The sequence below is a fragment of the Chaetomium tenue genome (genome assembly GCF_020726465.1).
Source record: "Chaetomium tenue strain MPI-SDFR-AT-0079 chromosome Unknown F5144scaffold_5, whole genome shotgun sequence".
Taxonomy (NCBI): Eukaryota; Fungi; Ascomycota; class Sordariomycetes; order Sordariales; family Chaetomiaceae; genus Chaetomium; species Chaetomium tenue.
In genome coordinates, this window is record NW_027117333.1 from 142,690 (window position 1) to 156,873 (window position 14,184).

The 14,184-nt window shown below is 57.1% G+C and overlaps 5 protein-coding genes across 5 annotated transcripts; 4 read left to right on the forward strand and 1 right to left on the reverse strand.

Moving 5' to 3' along the window:
• Positions 1-345: 345 nt before the first annotated feature.
• F5144DRAFT_270536 (uncharacterized protein) lies at positions 346-3,813 on the reverse strand. Its single transcript, XM_066783608.1, has 2 exons — positions 1,589-3,813; positions 346-1,537 (listed from the first exon to the last, which is right to left on the reverse strand). Exons 1-2 carry the CDS (start codon positions 3,626-3,628, stop codon positions 368-370), a joined length of 3,210 nt encoding a protein of 1,069 aa, XP_066640741.1. The 5' UTR covers positions 3,629-3,813; the 3' UTR covers positions 346-367.
• On the forward strand, positions 3,814-4,823 carry F5144DRAFT_270528 (uncharacterized protein). Its single transcript, XM_066783607.1, has one exon. It carries the CDS (start codon positions 4,000-4,002, stop codon positions 4,765-4,767), a length of 768 nt encoding a protein of 255 aa, XP_066640742.1. The 5' UTR covers positions 3,814-3,999; the 3' UTR covers positions 4,768-4,823.
• A 2,045-nt stretch (positions 4,824-6,868) lies between these two features.
• Positions 6,869-8,207, forward strand: F5144DRAFT_613265 (NADP-dependent oxidoreductase domain-containing protein; the record flags this gene model as incomplete). Its single annotated transcript, XM_066791741.1, has 5 exons — positions 6,869-6,959; positions 7,020-7,174; positions 7,226-7,365; positions 7,440-7,502; positions 7,586-8,207. The coding sequence occupies 5 exons, from the start codon at positions 6,869-6,871 to the stop codon at positions 8,205-8,207; spliced, it is 1,071 nt and encodes a 356-aa protein (XP_066640743.1).
• Positions 8,208-9,142: 935 nt separating this feature from the next.
• Positions 9,143-10,804, forward strand: F5144DRAFT_270573 (chaperonin 10-like protein). The gene is made up of 7 exons (XM_066783609.1): positions 9,143-9,443; positions 9,519-9,631; positions 9,700-9,780; positions 9,837-10,259; positions 10,341-10,375; positions 10,437-10,575; positions 10,632-10,804. Exons 1-7 carry the CDS (start codon positions 9,265-9,267, stop codon positions 10,682-10,684), a joined length of 1,023 nt encoding a protein of 340 aa, XP_066640744.1. The 5' UTR covers positions 9,143-9,264; the 3' UTR covers positions 10,685-10,804.
• A 1,153-nt stretch (positions 10,805-11,957) lies between these two features.
• On the forward strand, positions 11,958-13,363 carry F5144DRAFT_270607 (chitin synthase export chaperone). The gene is made up of 2 exons (XM_066783610.1): positions 11,958-12,288; positions 12,368-13,363. Exons 1-2 carry the CDS (start codon positions 12,051-12,053, stop codon positions 13,126-13,128), a joined length of 999 nt encoding a protein of 332 aa, XP_066640745.1. The 5' UTR covers positions 11,958-12,050; the 3' UTR covers positions 13,129-13,363.
• The last annotated feature ends 821 nt before the right edge of the window (positions 13,364-14,184 follow it).

The window sequence follows — 14,184 nt, forward strand, 5'->3', positions numbered from 1 at the left end:
TGCCGCGTGAAATGCTGTCGTAGATCGTTGAACCTGCTGAACCTGCTGAACCTGTTGAACCTGTTGAACCAGATGAACCTCCCCTGCAGCGCGCGCCATGATGTACCCCGGAACAACTGAGCCACCAACTCCGCCACCAAACCCAAAATGTAACTGAACATGGCATTATCATGATGCATCATCATCATCAACACCCACCCGCCCAAAAGCCCAACAATGTAGAACGCCGCTCTCCCCCCGTCCCATCTAATCTCAGCCAACCCTTCCCTCCCCAAATGCACCTGCACATGCACACCTCCCCCTTACCTCCAACAAACACCAACCTAACAAACACCCTCCCCATACCACCCACCCACACACACTCAACTTAGTTACCCCCCCTCCGCATCAAAACCCCCGTCATATCCAACCTCACCATCGGCCGCTCAATCTCCAAACTCCGACTCGGCACCAGCCTGCCCCCGGGCGTGCGCGGGTTCGCCACATTGACCCGCCCGCCGCGGTGCAGCCTCGCCTGCCCATCCTCCTCATCGTCTTCCTCTTCTTCCTCATCCGACTCCGCATCTCCATCCCCTGCCGCCGCATCCACACCCGAATTACCATCAGCATCGGTCGGTGGGAAGCGCAGCGTACTAAACGGATCCACCTCGGCCGCGCGCGCGTCCGCCACCACCACGGGGGTGTCAACCGCCGAGGAGGAGGACGGGTCGGATGCAGGTGTGGGTTCGTTGTCGGCTGTGTCCGGGCCGATGGTGTTGGTGTCGCTCTCGTTGTCGCTCTCGGCAGCGGTGACTTCTTGCGCCTGGCCTTGGATCGGAATTTGGGTGGTGGCGGTGGGTTCGCCGGTGGTGGTGGCGGTGCCAGCGTTCGCTGAGGCGGGGGGTGTGATGCCTAGCCCGGTGCTGTCTGTGTCGCCGTCAACGTCGCCTTCGTAGGCGGCGAGCCGGGCGAAGTAGTCCGCGAGGCCGTCGACGCTCGGCGTGCCGACGATAATGTCGTAGTGTGGTGGGGGCGTTTGGAGAGGTAGGGTGGGTGGTGGTTGGTCGGCGTCGAAGGCTGGGGGGTTGTGCGACGGGTGGCGGAGGAGGTGGATGGGCCGTTCGGGGTCGACGGGGGTGAGGGAGGTTTCTGGGCGGGCGCCGTGCGAGCTACCCTGCCGTCCGTTGGCTCTCGCGTTGGCAGCGGCAGCCTGGAGGTGGGCTGCTTGCGGCAGGCTCGGGAGGCCTGACGGAAGGGGGAAGTTGAGGCGTAGGCGGTGCCCGTTGAGGCTGATGGTGTCCTCTTCAACCATGGTCAGGGGCCGGGATAACGCTGCCGCGCCCGCGTCCAGTGGGTGGGCGTCAGGGCAGCCGCACGACATCTGTTGTCGTTGCTCGGGGACCGGCCGGTCGCTGCCGCAGTAACGCGGGAGCGCTGTGTTTGCCTGGGTGGCGCGGCAGTCGAGAACGGTGAAGGGGCTGTCGATGCTAATCTCGAAATGGCGGCGGCGCTTCCCTGTGGGATCGTCGGGGTCTGCCCGAGAGATGCGCATGACGAGCTGGGAGGGTTAGCGTCTGGTTTAAAAGAGTCATTGTGTGTGTCAGCCTACCTTGATCCAATGGAAGACATTGACATTCTTCCAACTGCAGTCGGGGTGCAGCCGAAGCGTCTTGTCGCGCGTCATCATGTCACATGTCGGAAGTTGAACGTTCATCTCGATCTCGGTGCTGCCCCAGAAGCTTTCGAGCCCGAGGTCGAGATCGCCTAAAAGATTGTCGCTCGGCTCAGGCAACGGTTGGGCGACGCCGCGGTTCCGAGAGGCATCCCTCATCCTGCGTCGTGCTGCCATCCGCCGAGCATCCTCTCGCTGATCGGGGGCGAGCTCGCCGCCGCTGACCACGCGAATATCGCTCTCCGAGTACCGCTTATCAAGCGGCTTGCCAGCGGCTTTCTCGAGCAGCAGGATTTTGCGACCGGCGTCCTTACGCGTCACATGGCGGTTGTTGGTCCAGTACTCGATGCTTTCCGTTACATACACCTTGAGCTTGTGAACCTGCACCTTGGCCAGCGGCGTGAGTTTGAAGGCAATGGGTATCCTGCCTCCGATAGGGAAGCTCTTGCCGGAGATGATGATGTCGTAGTGCAGCTGGTCCTCCCAGTGCCGGCTGATCGAGATGGGCTCGACCGTCTCAAGCGACATTTGGTCCGGCAAACGAACAATCGACACCTCTTTCGAGCCGTGGAGGTTGGGCTTGAAGGCGCCCGCGCGCTCCACGGCAGCCTCAAGGTCCCATCGGACCGACCCATACGGCAGTTTTGCGGTTTCCAGCTGGCTGTGGTCGAGGGGAAGCTCGAAAGAGTATTCGTAGGTACCCGGGCGGAACACCTTGTACCCTTTTGCCTGGACCGGGTTGATATGGGGGGAATCGCCCTTACCAAAGCTCCGCGAGTTGACGGACTGCAACGAGAGCTTCTTGTACTCTTTGGCGGTAAGGGTGTTGTTGCGACCCTTGCCGAGGATGGGGAGAGCTCCGCTGGAGGCGGTTGGCTGTAGAGCGCCCATCAGGCCAGTGGCCTTGTGAACATAGGTACACTGGCTGCCGTACTCGGTATCCCACATCTCTTGGTTCATGGCCCGGAAGAAGACGAGTGATTGGGTGCGGAGGGTCTGCTCCTCGAACAAGTCTGTCTTCGCCGGGGGGATGCCCTCGGGCCAATTTGTCCTGGCCTTGCCGACTAGTGTCAACGAGACAGACTTGATCTTGACGTTCTTGGACACATTTAGCTGCAGCTTCCCGCGAAGGAGGGCGCTGGTGGTTTGGGCTCCGCGCCGCGTGTTGCTATCGTGGTCGAAGCCGGTCAGGAAAACGTTGGGCTCGGCCAAGAGAATGGAACATGATACGCCGCTACCTGATGCAACCGGCTTTTGGACCTCGGAGACAGACGAGCTCATCATGGTTTTTGCCGAACGTATCGACATCATGTTATTCCGGCTCGTCGACGTGGCGGCCGTGGTTGCGGCGCGGGGCCGGGGAACAGCGGCACCAGTCATCATGGCGGACGGCTCGGCGACTGGTTCTTCAACAACGATCGGCTCTAGAGGTGCTGGTTCGAGCCGAGATAGCCTGCGAGCGAAACTGATGAAGCTGGACGGTCTCGACTCTGTCCTCGGGGTTCGGGTTGGGGTTGCGGATACGGTGGGTGCCGGTTTCGGGGTGCTGGAGAAGGCGGCGAATATCTTGTCGATGACCCTGCCGACCTTTTCGCTGCCCGGTGGTAGGGATCGCAGAGATCGTAGAGATCGCCTCTTCTCTTGGTTTTCCCTGCGCCGCTCTTCCTCCCTCCTTCGCACCTTCTCTTCCCTCTTCCTTTCTTTTGCTTCCTCCCTCTTCCTCTTCCTTTCGTCTCGTTTCTCGTGCCGTGTCGCTTTGCGCCCGGACGGTTTAGGGGGCCGGAGGTCGTGCGGCACAAAGCCAGAGGGGTATGAGAGGATGTTGATCGAGTGCGGGCGACACTGGCGGGACTGGATCAACGGACGTGGGAACCCGCGCTCTGGCTGTCGGCGCGGCTCGTAGTAGACGGAGCCGTCAATAGAGCTGTAGAGTGGCTGGGGTCGCAGACGGTCGTATAATGGATCTACAGAAGACATGGCGGCCCGGTCAGAACGGAATCCCGACAAGTGTGGTATGATATGCAGGTGACAATGGATGCCGTGAGTTAGGGATAGGCAGGGCTGCACCAGGGACCAGAAGGGGCGGACAAGGAAGAGTAAGGGTGAAGAGTGTGTAAATGATGGGACGGATTGGGAAGACAAGCAACCGCGCAGCACACACAACCACCAGGCATAAAGGAATTGGACATGTCCTCAACGTCGAACACACCGAGTCCGGAGACGGCGCTGAAGGCGGAGACTGGCTGGAGCGTGTGGCCTGCGAGATAGTCATGTTGGCGAGAAATGACATGCAATGCGCCCATGGTCGCTGATGAGGCGCTCGGTGGGCCAGACTGGCGACGGTCCCGATGCAGAGCCATAATGAACAGGCATGGTGGTGGTTGCGGTTGCGTCAAAGGGGCAAGGGCATGGCCGGTTGGGGTATGGGGATCGAGACTGACTCGAGAGGGAAAGGGTACCGGTGCGTTGGGGAACGGGTTGGGATGGAAACGGCGAGCTGGTGGGGGGGAGAACAACGGATGCGGTCCGTGAGCACGCACCTTGGACACTTGAATCATATCAGCCCCATTATTATTATTTCTTCCGATCTCCAAATATGCGCCGTGGTATGGTTCGCTTTGTGGTGTTTTTGTACCTGGCTTTGTGTCTCGGGAGCACCAGGGCCTCGAAGCGTCGTGGGATGGAAGGTTTGGTCTAGAACACAAGAGGGTGGAATGTGCGGCGGGTTGGTCGAGAGATATATCAAAGAGCCAACGTCGAGGTCGGTATTACGGGTCGGGTCGTTTTACCGTGCCAGTTCGATGCGGCGCAGGAGATCTGGATCGATTGAGCTCCCTGCTTCCGCGTGCGGCGTGTCAGATTTGCGGGATCTCGAGGATGTCGAGCTCGGCTTGTGGTTCGATCGGTGGTGGTATCAAAGAGCGCTTTCGTCTGGAGTAGCTCGTGAACGGTTGGCACTGCTGTGGCTCGGAGCAAAACGTTTGCGGAATGCGCTAAAGTTGGGAACTATACTAGGTAAGTCGCTGGCGGTGAATTGCTCGCAGTCAATGCGGCAGGCAAAAAAGTCTCAAGTATCCATGATCAGATCGAGGTCCTCAGATGCTGGCTCCTGTTGACCTATCCGCAGTGAGGAAATAGCAAGAAATGGCAATTCGGATGCGTGATCTGCAGCTGCAGGGGAGTGGTGATGTCTTCCTGGACAGCGGACCCCTGCACGCAGCCTGCCACTTCCATGGCGGGGATTGAGGGGTGGCACTGGCAGCCAATCGCAGCTCGTCTGGTGACCGCTGGCCCGCGAGACCACCTGCCCGCTGAGCCATTCATCAGTGGCGGCCCATGCCGAACATCCAGGACCTCTCCTTCTCCTCGGAAGCGCTCCAAAAAGAGTTCCAGCCAGCCGGGTTCTCCGAGCAAGCGGGAAGCAGGCAGTGTAAAATTAAACAACACACAACACAGTATTCGTCACTCCCTTGACTCCCTGTCCTTTCTTTGGCTGACGAACATACCCAATGCGGATGTTGCTCCAACTGCGCCGCATCACAAGCGCTGGCTGCTTGATCCAGCCCTGGGCGAAACGCCGTTCGGCCCGCAGGCTTTTCTTGAGACGCACCAACTTCAAGGCACAGCAACAGCGCCAAGTCTCCACGTGGTTTGCCGAGATCTGACTTCGGGCGAATCATGGTGTTTCAATTAACACACCGTTGGCCTGTTTTCAAAGGCTGTTCCGGTGTCGCCGTAAACCCGACCCAAGTACGACAGGACCGATCAAATCTCCAATCCGTGAGCTGCCAGGAGGACCCTTCTGCGTGCATGATAGCGGCGACGATCCAGAACATGCCTCGCGTATTTTCGCAGACTTCCCTCATGTGGCGTATCTGGATCAGCCATGGGGCGATGATTCTAACGTACACACAAGTACTCCAGCGTACATGTATGAAGTACACCCTAAGGCTTGGGATTTTGAATACAATGGCATGTGAAGGATCTGCTGCACGGTACTTGTTATTTGATGCAGTGTGAGGGCGTCCGGATCCCCGGAGAGCGCTGAAGAAGCAGGCGCGGGGTTGCGGGGCAAGCTCGGCAAAAACAGAGGGGGCAAAACACGTCATAGGCGGGGCTCGCGTTCTTCGCTTTAACAAGTTTTTGATGCATCACTTTCACCGCCTCCGCCGCCACTCCGAGTCACGGGAGATCCCGATTCTTCGAAATTTCCGAACCCGAAGAGGTGGTACGCCAGGGGCAAGATGGGTTTGTGTTTCTGGCCGCGGAGATAACTCAATTCCCATACTATAACCGCAAGATGAAAGAGGAGGGACTGTAGGAGAAATGTCATGGGCACATGCAATCGATGCAATTGAAGTTGACCAAAATCATCAGCCTTAACAACGCCGCCTTATTCCTGTGTTTGAGCTCAAGACTGCGATCAAAACAAACGGCTAAATAAGACTCACTATCACAATCAATGCCGCGCCACACGTGTGACGGGCGCTAACATGCTAGGCTTCCTCTCCTCTTTAACCGCCTATTCTTCTATTCTCATCAGCCATGAACTCTCTCAGAGTTCCAGGCGGTCACCGGGTAGCTGTACAATTGTGGACCGCTTCCGTCTCCCAGTTAGCAAAACAGTAGTGCCCATTCTTTTCACCGGGGAAGCAAACCCCAAAGGGAACTAACAGGTATATGGTCTTGCAAATAGAATCTCACTTCGCAGTTCACCCTGGGCATGACATAAGTGTAGTTGAGCACATAACCAACCAGTCCATCGACATATCTGATCTTGAAAATCCTCCCTAGCACCCTTGGGTTAGTCTGAGCTCCGTCGAAGTTACCGACCAACGGCCCGGGCTCCACTTACGGGGGCAACGGCACTCACGCCGGCATTAGCTCTAGCCTTCCGGGGCTTGGCTTTGGTCCTCCCAACAAGGCCATTCGTTGCCCGGAAGCCTGTGTCAAGGGGGCCAACGGGGGAGCACATATTTAATACACATTAAGCGTTTCGGGGCGCGAGGTTAGGCCCGGCGTACGGGAGTCTTTCTCCGAGCGGCCTCGTAGATCTCCACGGCCCGGTCCACCAGGCGCCAGACTGCCCTCCAAGGTGGGATCAAAGGGATGAGAAATATTTACTATTGATTTTATGTGGTCTCCCACAAGCCCTTCACCTCCTTAACTATCATCGTATGTAACATCATCGACGTTGAACAGCCCTTACCCCTAACCATGTCAACACTACCCAACATCCCCACCCGCCAACTCGGCCGAGATGGCCCTACCATCCCCATCTTAGGTCTCGGCCTCATGGGTTTGAGCTGTGGGTCTCTCACTCTAATCAACCTGTCCACGTCGTCACCAATATTGACACACTTTCTAGCTTTCTATGGGACACCACCTCCGGATGAGGAACGCTTCAAACTTCTCGACCGAGCTCACGAGCTCGGCTGTGTGCACTGGGATTCGGCCGCCTTGTACGGGGACAGCGAGGATTTACTGGGCAAGTGGTTCGAGCGGACCGGAAAGCGGAAGGATGTGCGTGTTCCCCAAGGTCCCGGTCACCAGCGTCGAACTAACAGCCTCTAGATTTTCTTGGCCACCAAGTTCGGTAACTACGTCAGGCCCGATGGTGGTCGCGAGTTTAGAAATGACCCAGAGTTCATCCGCGGCGCCGTGAAGGAGGCGTTGAGGCGTCTGAAGACGGATTACATTGACTTGCTATACTGGTAAGCCAACATCTCGGGGCCAACGTGGCCCACCAAAAGCATATCTAGCAGATACTGACAGAACCAAACAACAGCCACCGCATCAGCGGCAAGACCCCCATCGAAGATGTGATCGAAACCCTCAAGGAGTTTGTCGAGTACGTTCCCACCTCACCCCCCACAACTAGGTACCTTATCCCTCCAAACCCTCCCCATCTAACCAACCACCCTTCACCTCCAGCTCCGGCCAAGTCCGCTCCATCGGCCTCTCCGAATGCGGCGCCGACACCCTCCGCCGCGCCGCGCGCATCCTGCCCATCCGCGCCTACCAGATCGAATACAGCCCCTTCTCCATGGACATCGAACAACCCGGCCCCCCACTCCCAGGAAGCAGCAACAACGACCCCAGCCTCAGCCTCCTGCAAACCTGCCGCGACCTCGGCATCGCCGTCGTCGCCTACTGCCCGCTCGGGCGCGGGATGCTCACGGGGCGATACACGTCGCGCGACGACTTCGCCGAGGGCGATTTCCGGCGCGCGGTGCCGCGGTTCTCGGCCGAGAACTTCCCGCGCAACATGGAGCTGGTGCGCGAGATGGAGCGGGTGGCGGCACGGAAGGGGTGCTCGTCGGGACAGCTGACGCTGGCGTGGCTGATGCGTCAGGAGGGGGTGTTTCCGATCCCGGGGACGAAGAGGGTGGGGTTTTTGGAGGAGAATTGGGGGGCGAATGGGGTGTTTGAGGGGTTGGAGGGGGGGGAGAAGAGGGAGATCCGGGAGGCGGTGGAGAGGGCCGAGGTGTGGGGGACGAGGTACCCCGAGGCGATGATGGGGGGGTTGGTGAAGGATACGCCGGCGAGGGAGTAGTTGCTGGAGCGGGGTGAAAGAAAGGGGACGTTGGCTTGTAGGATGTCGGGACGTCTGCTCGCCTCAATGTCTAGGGTGTGTGTTTTATAGCAATTCGAGCTGGCGTGGTCCCCAATCGGCTCTTAGCCATAAACCCACTTCCCCCTTCTTCGTCAATGTTGTAGATTTCCGGGCTTACAAACGTTCCTGGGTTTGGCCCTCGTCATCTGGAGATGCTCTGGGAGGACTAAGGCCGCTTTGGGACTCCGAGAGTCCGAGAAGAGTGACGTCTCAGGCAGCCTCGGTGGCAACCATCGGGGAGCATGTAATTCAGCAACTGTTGTATAGCACTTGCGTAGGCATCAGCGAGCGCGCGGCCCTAGGCTTAATGGCGATAATTCCTCAAACTCCGGGCATGGTGTTGATCTCCGAAACAGGTTGGGCAATTTAGGTACTCCTTCACAGCCTAGGAATGGCTAAACACAAATTGCTAGCCTTTTACTTGATAAAATTGCATGAGGTTGTCTGAATCTTTTGTGATCACCTAATCAACAAAGTAAGAGAAACTGATTATTAATATTGAAGCTGAATGATAACTGAAAGGCATTGCTACTCTACCTTCTTAACCGATGCAAGTGGACCGCCGGATGAGTAAGGGGCTGCATCGAACTCGTCGCCACTGATTGTGACGTCTTCAATCCGCCGACCTTGGATTGGGCGATCCGGCCCGTTACCGGAAATCGACGACGTCGTCGTCGCTGCGGCGGTCGCCATTGGTTGACCAAGTTCGCACTTGTCTCAAACCATGTGTGTCCTGCTCTCGGGTACTCCATCTTCCCGAAGGAGATACCGGAAACCCCTCCACAAAGAGCATCTGAACGCGGGAGATCTCAAGCCACTGATAGCCAACTTTGAGTGCTTCTTCATTGGCTATCACGGTGATACAGACAGTTAAATAGAACCCCGTCCCCAAAGCTATCCCAAGCTTGATTTCTCCGACACCCATCTTGGTACCTACCTATCTAAACAGCCTCAACCTTTATCCTCTCTCAGCAACAAATCACCTAACAAAACCATCATGTCCTCACTCCCCAAGACCTTCAGGAAGGCCGCCTTCACGGGCCAGGGATCTCGCCTTAGCATCGAGGATGCCCAGCTGCAGCTCCCCGGCAAGAATGAGGTGCTCGTAAAGGTCGAGGCCTGCGGTGTTTGCCATTCCGACACTTTTGTTCAGGGGAACGCCTACGGTATTGGCTTGTGAGTGCCGGTTCCCGTCCAGGGCTGCCCAGCCCTCAGGAGGCCATCCGTTACTAATCCAGCATTCCCCCCTAGCCCCTTGACGCCCGGCCACGAGGTCATTGGCCGTGTCGCGGCTGTCGGCGAGGATGTTGTGGCGTGGAAGGTTGGTGACCGTATCGGAGGGGGCTGGCACGGCGGTCACGATGGTGGGTTCGGATTGCTTCAATGATATGGAATCATCATCAGTTCACGGCTAACCAACGTTGTGGTGAAGGCACTTGCGGAGCCTGCAAGAAGAGCCTTTTCCAGATGTGCGAAAACGAGGCCATCAACGGAGTCACCAGGAATGGCGGGTGTAAGTTCATACGAATACGCCGCACTCAGGGGTAGCACTTGACTAATGACCCACAGACGCGGAATACGTGCTCATCCGCTCCGAAGCGGGCGTCAAAGTCCCTGACGACGTCGACGCCGCCAGCTACGCGCCCCTGCTCTGCGCCGGCGTGACTGTGTTCAACTCGATGCGGCAGATGAACATCCCGCCCGGCGAGACGGTGGCCATCCAGGGGCTCGGCGGCCTGGGCCACCTCGGCGTGCAGTACGCCAACAAGTTCGGCTTCCGCACCGTGGCCGTCTCACGCGGCGCCGACAAGGAGGCCTTTGCCCGCAAGCTGGGCGCTCATGAGTACATCGATACGACCAAGGTTCAGGCCGGGGCCGCGCTGAAGGAGCTTGGTGGGGCGGCCATGATCGTGACGACGAGCCCGAACGCGGAGCAGATCCCGGAGCTGCTGCAGGGGCTGGCGCCGAAGGGGAAGTTGTTGATCGTTTCCCGTGAGTGCAAGATTCGCTTTTTATACTGGCATCTCTGTTGGGAGCGCGGCATGGATAGGATTCACTGACGGTTGGGGACAGTTCCGGGCGAGGTGCCGTTCAACATCACACCGATGGTGAGGCCACTCTAAGACAAGTATTGCAGCGTCGTGGAAGGTTATGCTAACGGTTTCGCAGATCCAAAAGGGGCTGTCCATCCACGCTTGGCCCGCTGGACATGCAACTGATATGGAGGACGCTATCAAGTTCGCCCAGCTGCAGGACATCGGCTGCATGATCGAGAAGTTCCCGTTGGAGAAAGCCAACGAGGCTTATGGTGAGTGTTTGTCCATGTTCTCCATATTTGCTCTGGATTAACTCTGATCTCTGCAGATGCTATGCTCAGCGGCAAGGTCCGCTTTAGGGCAGTCCTCACCTTTGAGTAGGGGGTTCACAAAGGGATTTCGAACCCGATACCTTAGTTGGGTACACATACTAGGGTGTACTGTGGCAGATAGCAAGACTGAGCTTGAGCTGAGATGCACATCGTGATGTCGGCTGGCAAGTAGCTACCTACCTAACGTACCTACATACCGAGGCAGTTATGGAATGTTGATTTTGATCATGAGTCGCTGGGAGTTGAGGCTTGAGGAACAACCGACTCATGTTTGAAAAAAAAAAAAAAAATGAAGGAAAAGGATTCGACACTTGTCAGTGCTAGGATTACATGTAACTACCGGTTCTTTTGTCCCAACCAACATCAATTCCACGCATCTCGAGCGACTCATAGAAACCGAAGAAAAGAAAAGAGAATCAAGGTAACTTCTTTGCTTCTGGATGATGTTTTAACGACAAGTCGAGCATCGAGATACAGGATTACTACTTCCGGCTTTTCCCCCCCAACTCCAGGGAAAACCAAAGTCAGAAGGTTCAGCACGGGAAGTGCAAAAACAAGCAAATACGAGGCTTGGGTTGGCTGCCTTGGCGTGGCCCGATACCCGAGATCACGAGCGGCAGGGGACTGAAAATCGCTTGAAGGGGAGTTGCGCAAATTACGGGTTTTTTGTTTGTGAGCAAACGAGTGAGTAATCACCTGTGAAATACAGTTAGATGGGAATGGAAAGGCGGTGGGAAAAGAGAGTGAAGAAAATCAGAAACACCGGGAGAGAGGTTCCGTCAACCACAAAAAAGCATCTCGAATCTGCTTCCCCTTTCGGCTTTTCAAGATGGAAACAGCTTGGATGCCGCAGATCGCATCAAAACAAATTCAACCCAATCGTGATGTGCTATGCCGCATCAGGCTATTTAGGCGAGACAGTTTCGATGGCCCCCTGTGAGCCTGTTCCGCAGATGATGGGGGCACGGGAAGGCGCTGAGTGGCTCGTGTTGTGCCAACTCGGAAACCCTTGGCTGGGCGGCTCCGCCGCTCTCCTTTTTCCACAGCAACGCATCCCCCAAGCCTCGTTCCGTCGCACACCAACAGCCGAGCAACCAGCCAGACGGACAGGCCCGGGATCATGGCCAGACAGCCCTGAGCCTTGAATGACGACTCGTTGATGCATCCCACTCGTTGATCCCCACCTTCGCCGAATACCAATTATTATTCTCGGTTCGGCGCGACACATTCGCTCGCCCTCCTTCGCATAGCCATCGCATCATCGGGGCCTGCTCTTCGACGTCCAGCTTCGCCCGGTTTCGCACCAACACACCGTGGGCCGCAACACCACCGAATATCGCCCGACAAGGGACACCGCCCCCCCGAACATTCTACCCTTTCGACGGCGGGGTTAGACCGACCCAACCTCCGCAATCATGGGCTTCGGTGACTTCACCGGCCTCTGCCGCATGGCACCGCTGCCCCTCTGCTCCTCCGTGGGCCCGATAACATCGATCGCAAGCGGCGTGGGGATAGAGCCGGATTGCTACGCGCGGAACATTGAGGTGGCCAATACCATTATCTTCCAGGGTGCCGCGAGCGCCATGCACATCATTGCATTGGTCATGACGGTGGTCATGATCTTGCATGTGCGGGGGAAGTTTACAGCAGTTGGTACGTTTTTGCTGTCTCCAGATATCTAGTTATGGGTTTCTTGGGAAGGACCGGTACTGACAAATGGTTCGCTCGACAGGCCGAAAGGAGATTACCACCTTCTTCTACCTCTACATGCTGCTCACTTTCCTATCCCTCTGCGTCGACGCCGGCGTAGTACCCCCGGGCTCGGCGCCATACCCGTACTTTGTTGCCGTGCAGGCGGGGCTTGCCTCGGCCACGGTGACGTGCCTGATGATCAACGGCTTTGTCGGGTTCCAGCTGTACGAGGACGGCACGCCGCTCTCGCTCTGGATGATGCGGCTCTGCTCGGTCGCCGCCTTCGTCATCTCGTTCCTCGTGGCCCTGGCCACGTTTAAGACATGGGCCGGGCTGGGACCCACCAACACCATCGGGCTGTTCGTGGTGCTGTATCTGCTCAACGCGGTCCAGCTCTTCGTCTACGTGGTGCTGCAGGTCCTGTTGGTGATGCGCACGCTGCACGACCGCTGGCCCCTGGGCGACATTGCCTTTGGCATGTTCTTCTTCGTCGCCGGCCAGGTCATCCTGTACGCCGCCAGCGCGCCCATCTGCAAGGCTATCAGCCACTACCTGGACGGGCTGTTCTTCGCGACCACGTGCAACCTGCTCGCCGTCATGATGGTGTACAAGTACTGGGACTCGATCACTAAGGAGGATCTGGAGTTCTCGGTCGGCACGCGCATGAACAACTGGGAGGTTAAGGACCTGCTGCCCGAGGAGGACCGCCGGGCCACCGTCTACCACGACGACCCGTACGGCCAGTCGACGGCGTACGATAACTCGTACTCGCCCAGCCCGAACCGGCATTCGAGGTATTAAGCGCCGGTTTGAAACGGTGAGACGGTCGCCAAGGGGTTGGGGGGCGGCGTTGCTGGCACTATCACCGGGATTCGTCCGTTGAAGGGTTAGCGTGGGGGCCGAAGCCTGTGCCGCAGTCTGTTGGTGGTAGGGATGCGATGCAGTGCCATGATACTTTCTATTTTGTCTCATTCGGTATCAGCGAGTTGGGCGCTTCTTTTCTGGCGTTGGGTTGGGTGTTTTGAGACGGACATAAAATGGTCTCTCTGAGATGAGTGGCGGTCATCAGCGGGGATAAAGTTCAAAGGCGTGGGCCTCGACAATGACATTCGGTAATACACAGCTTTGGACGCATTTTCCCATCCTTTTTATTGTATAGCCGTATACGCTAGTTAGTCTACACTAATATTTCCACCATCGTGATGAGTTCAGGGCGTGTGGGCGAGTAGTGTGGCGAGGTAATGGTTTCAAACTTAACTGGAATCAGTGCATGAGAGAAAGATCCTCACAGGATCAGGTCAGCCACGTACCAACTTTATTTTGTGTCCTGGACAGAACATCTACACCAGGTAGCTTGCAGATGGACGCCCCTATTTTTGACCGCAGCTCAAGCAAGGAACTTCTGGGATCCAAGTTCCCACTTTTCGACCCCAACGGCATCCATGGAGGCCGCGGCGCTGCTAGATGTAACCGACTGAAATCAGCTTGCTCCTCGCATCCGTTCAATTCAAAATCTGACGCCTCATTGGAACAGCGAACTCGGTGCCGCTGAAAATCGGTATTCTGTGCGACCCCATATGCCCGTACCCAACTAGGTCGCTCAGCCTCTTCTGGTGTGTATGCACCTAACCTACCTTACCTAGGTAGGTACATGTCTCGGCGTTTGTATATACCTCTGAAAGTTGTGGGCTTGCAAACAGTCCGAAATCCACCGGTCTGGGCCATCCATCCATTCTCAGCTCCCATCCTTTCCAGGGTGGGCGTCGACCGGGGATACCAACTGAATCAATTTCCTTCACCACCAACCTTCGAATTTCCTGACCTACGGGCCTAGGTAGCTGCGTTATCCCCTTTCAC

Coding starts and splice junctions, on each gene's coding strand:
- F5144DRAFT_270536 (XM_066783608.1), bottom strand. CDS start 3,628: ATGTCTTCTGTAGATCCATTATACGACCGTCTGCGACCCCAGCCACTC. Junction 1,538..1,588: donor ATGTCTTCCATTGGATCAAG/GTAGGCTGACAC, acceptor TAACCCTCCCAG/CTCGTCATGCGCATCTCTCG.
- F5144DRAFT_270528 (XM_066783607.1), top strand. CDS start 4,000: ATGCAGAGCCATAATGAACAGGCATGGTGGTGGTTGCGGTTGCGTCAA.
- F5144DRAFT_270573 (XM_066783609.1), top strand. CDS start 9,265: ATGTCCTCACTCCCCAAGACCTTCAGGAAGGCCGCCTTCACGGGCCAG. Junction 10,376..10,436: donor CGTTCAACATCACACCGATG/GTGAGGCCACTC, acceptor ACGGTTTCGCAG/ATCCAAAAGGGGCTGTCCAT. Junction 10,576..10,631: donor GAAAGCCAACGAGGCTTATG/GTGAGTGTTTGT, acceptor TGATCTCTGCAG/ATGCTATGCTCAGCGGCAAG.
- F5144DRAFT_270607 (XM_066783610.1), top strand. CDS start 12,051: ATGGGCTTCGGTGACTTCACCGGCCTCTGCCGCATGGCACCGCTGCCC. Junction 12,289..12,367: donor GGGGAAGTTTACAGCAGTTG/GTACGTTTTTGC, acceptor TTCGCTCGACAG/GCCGAAAGGAGATTACCACC.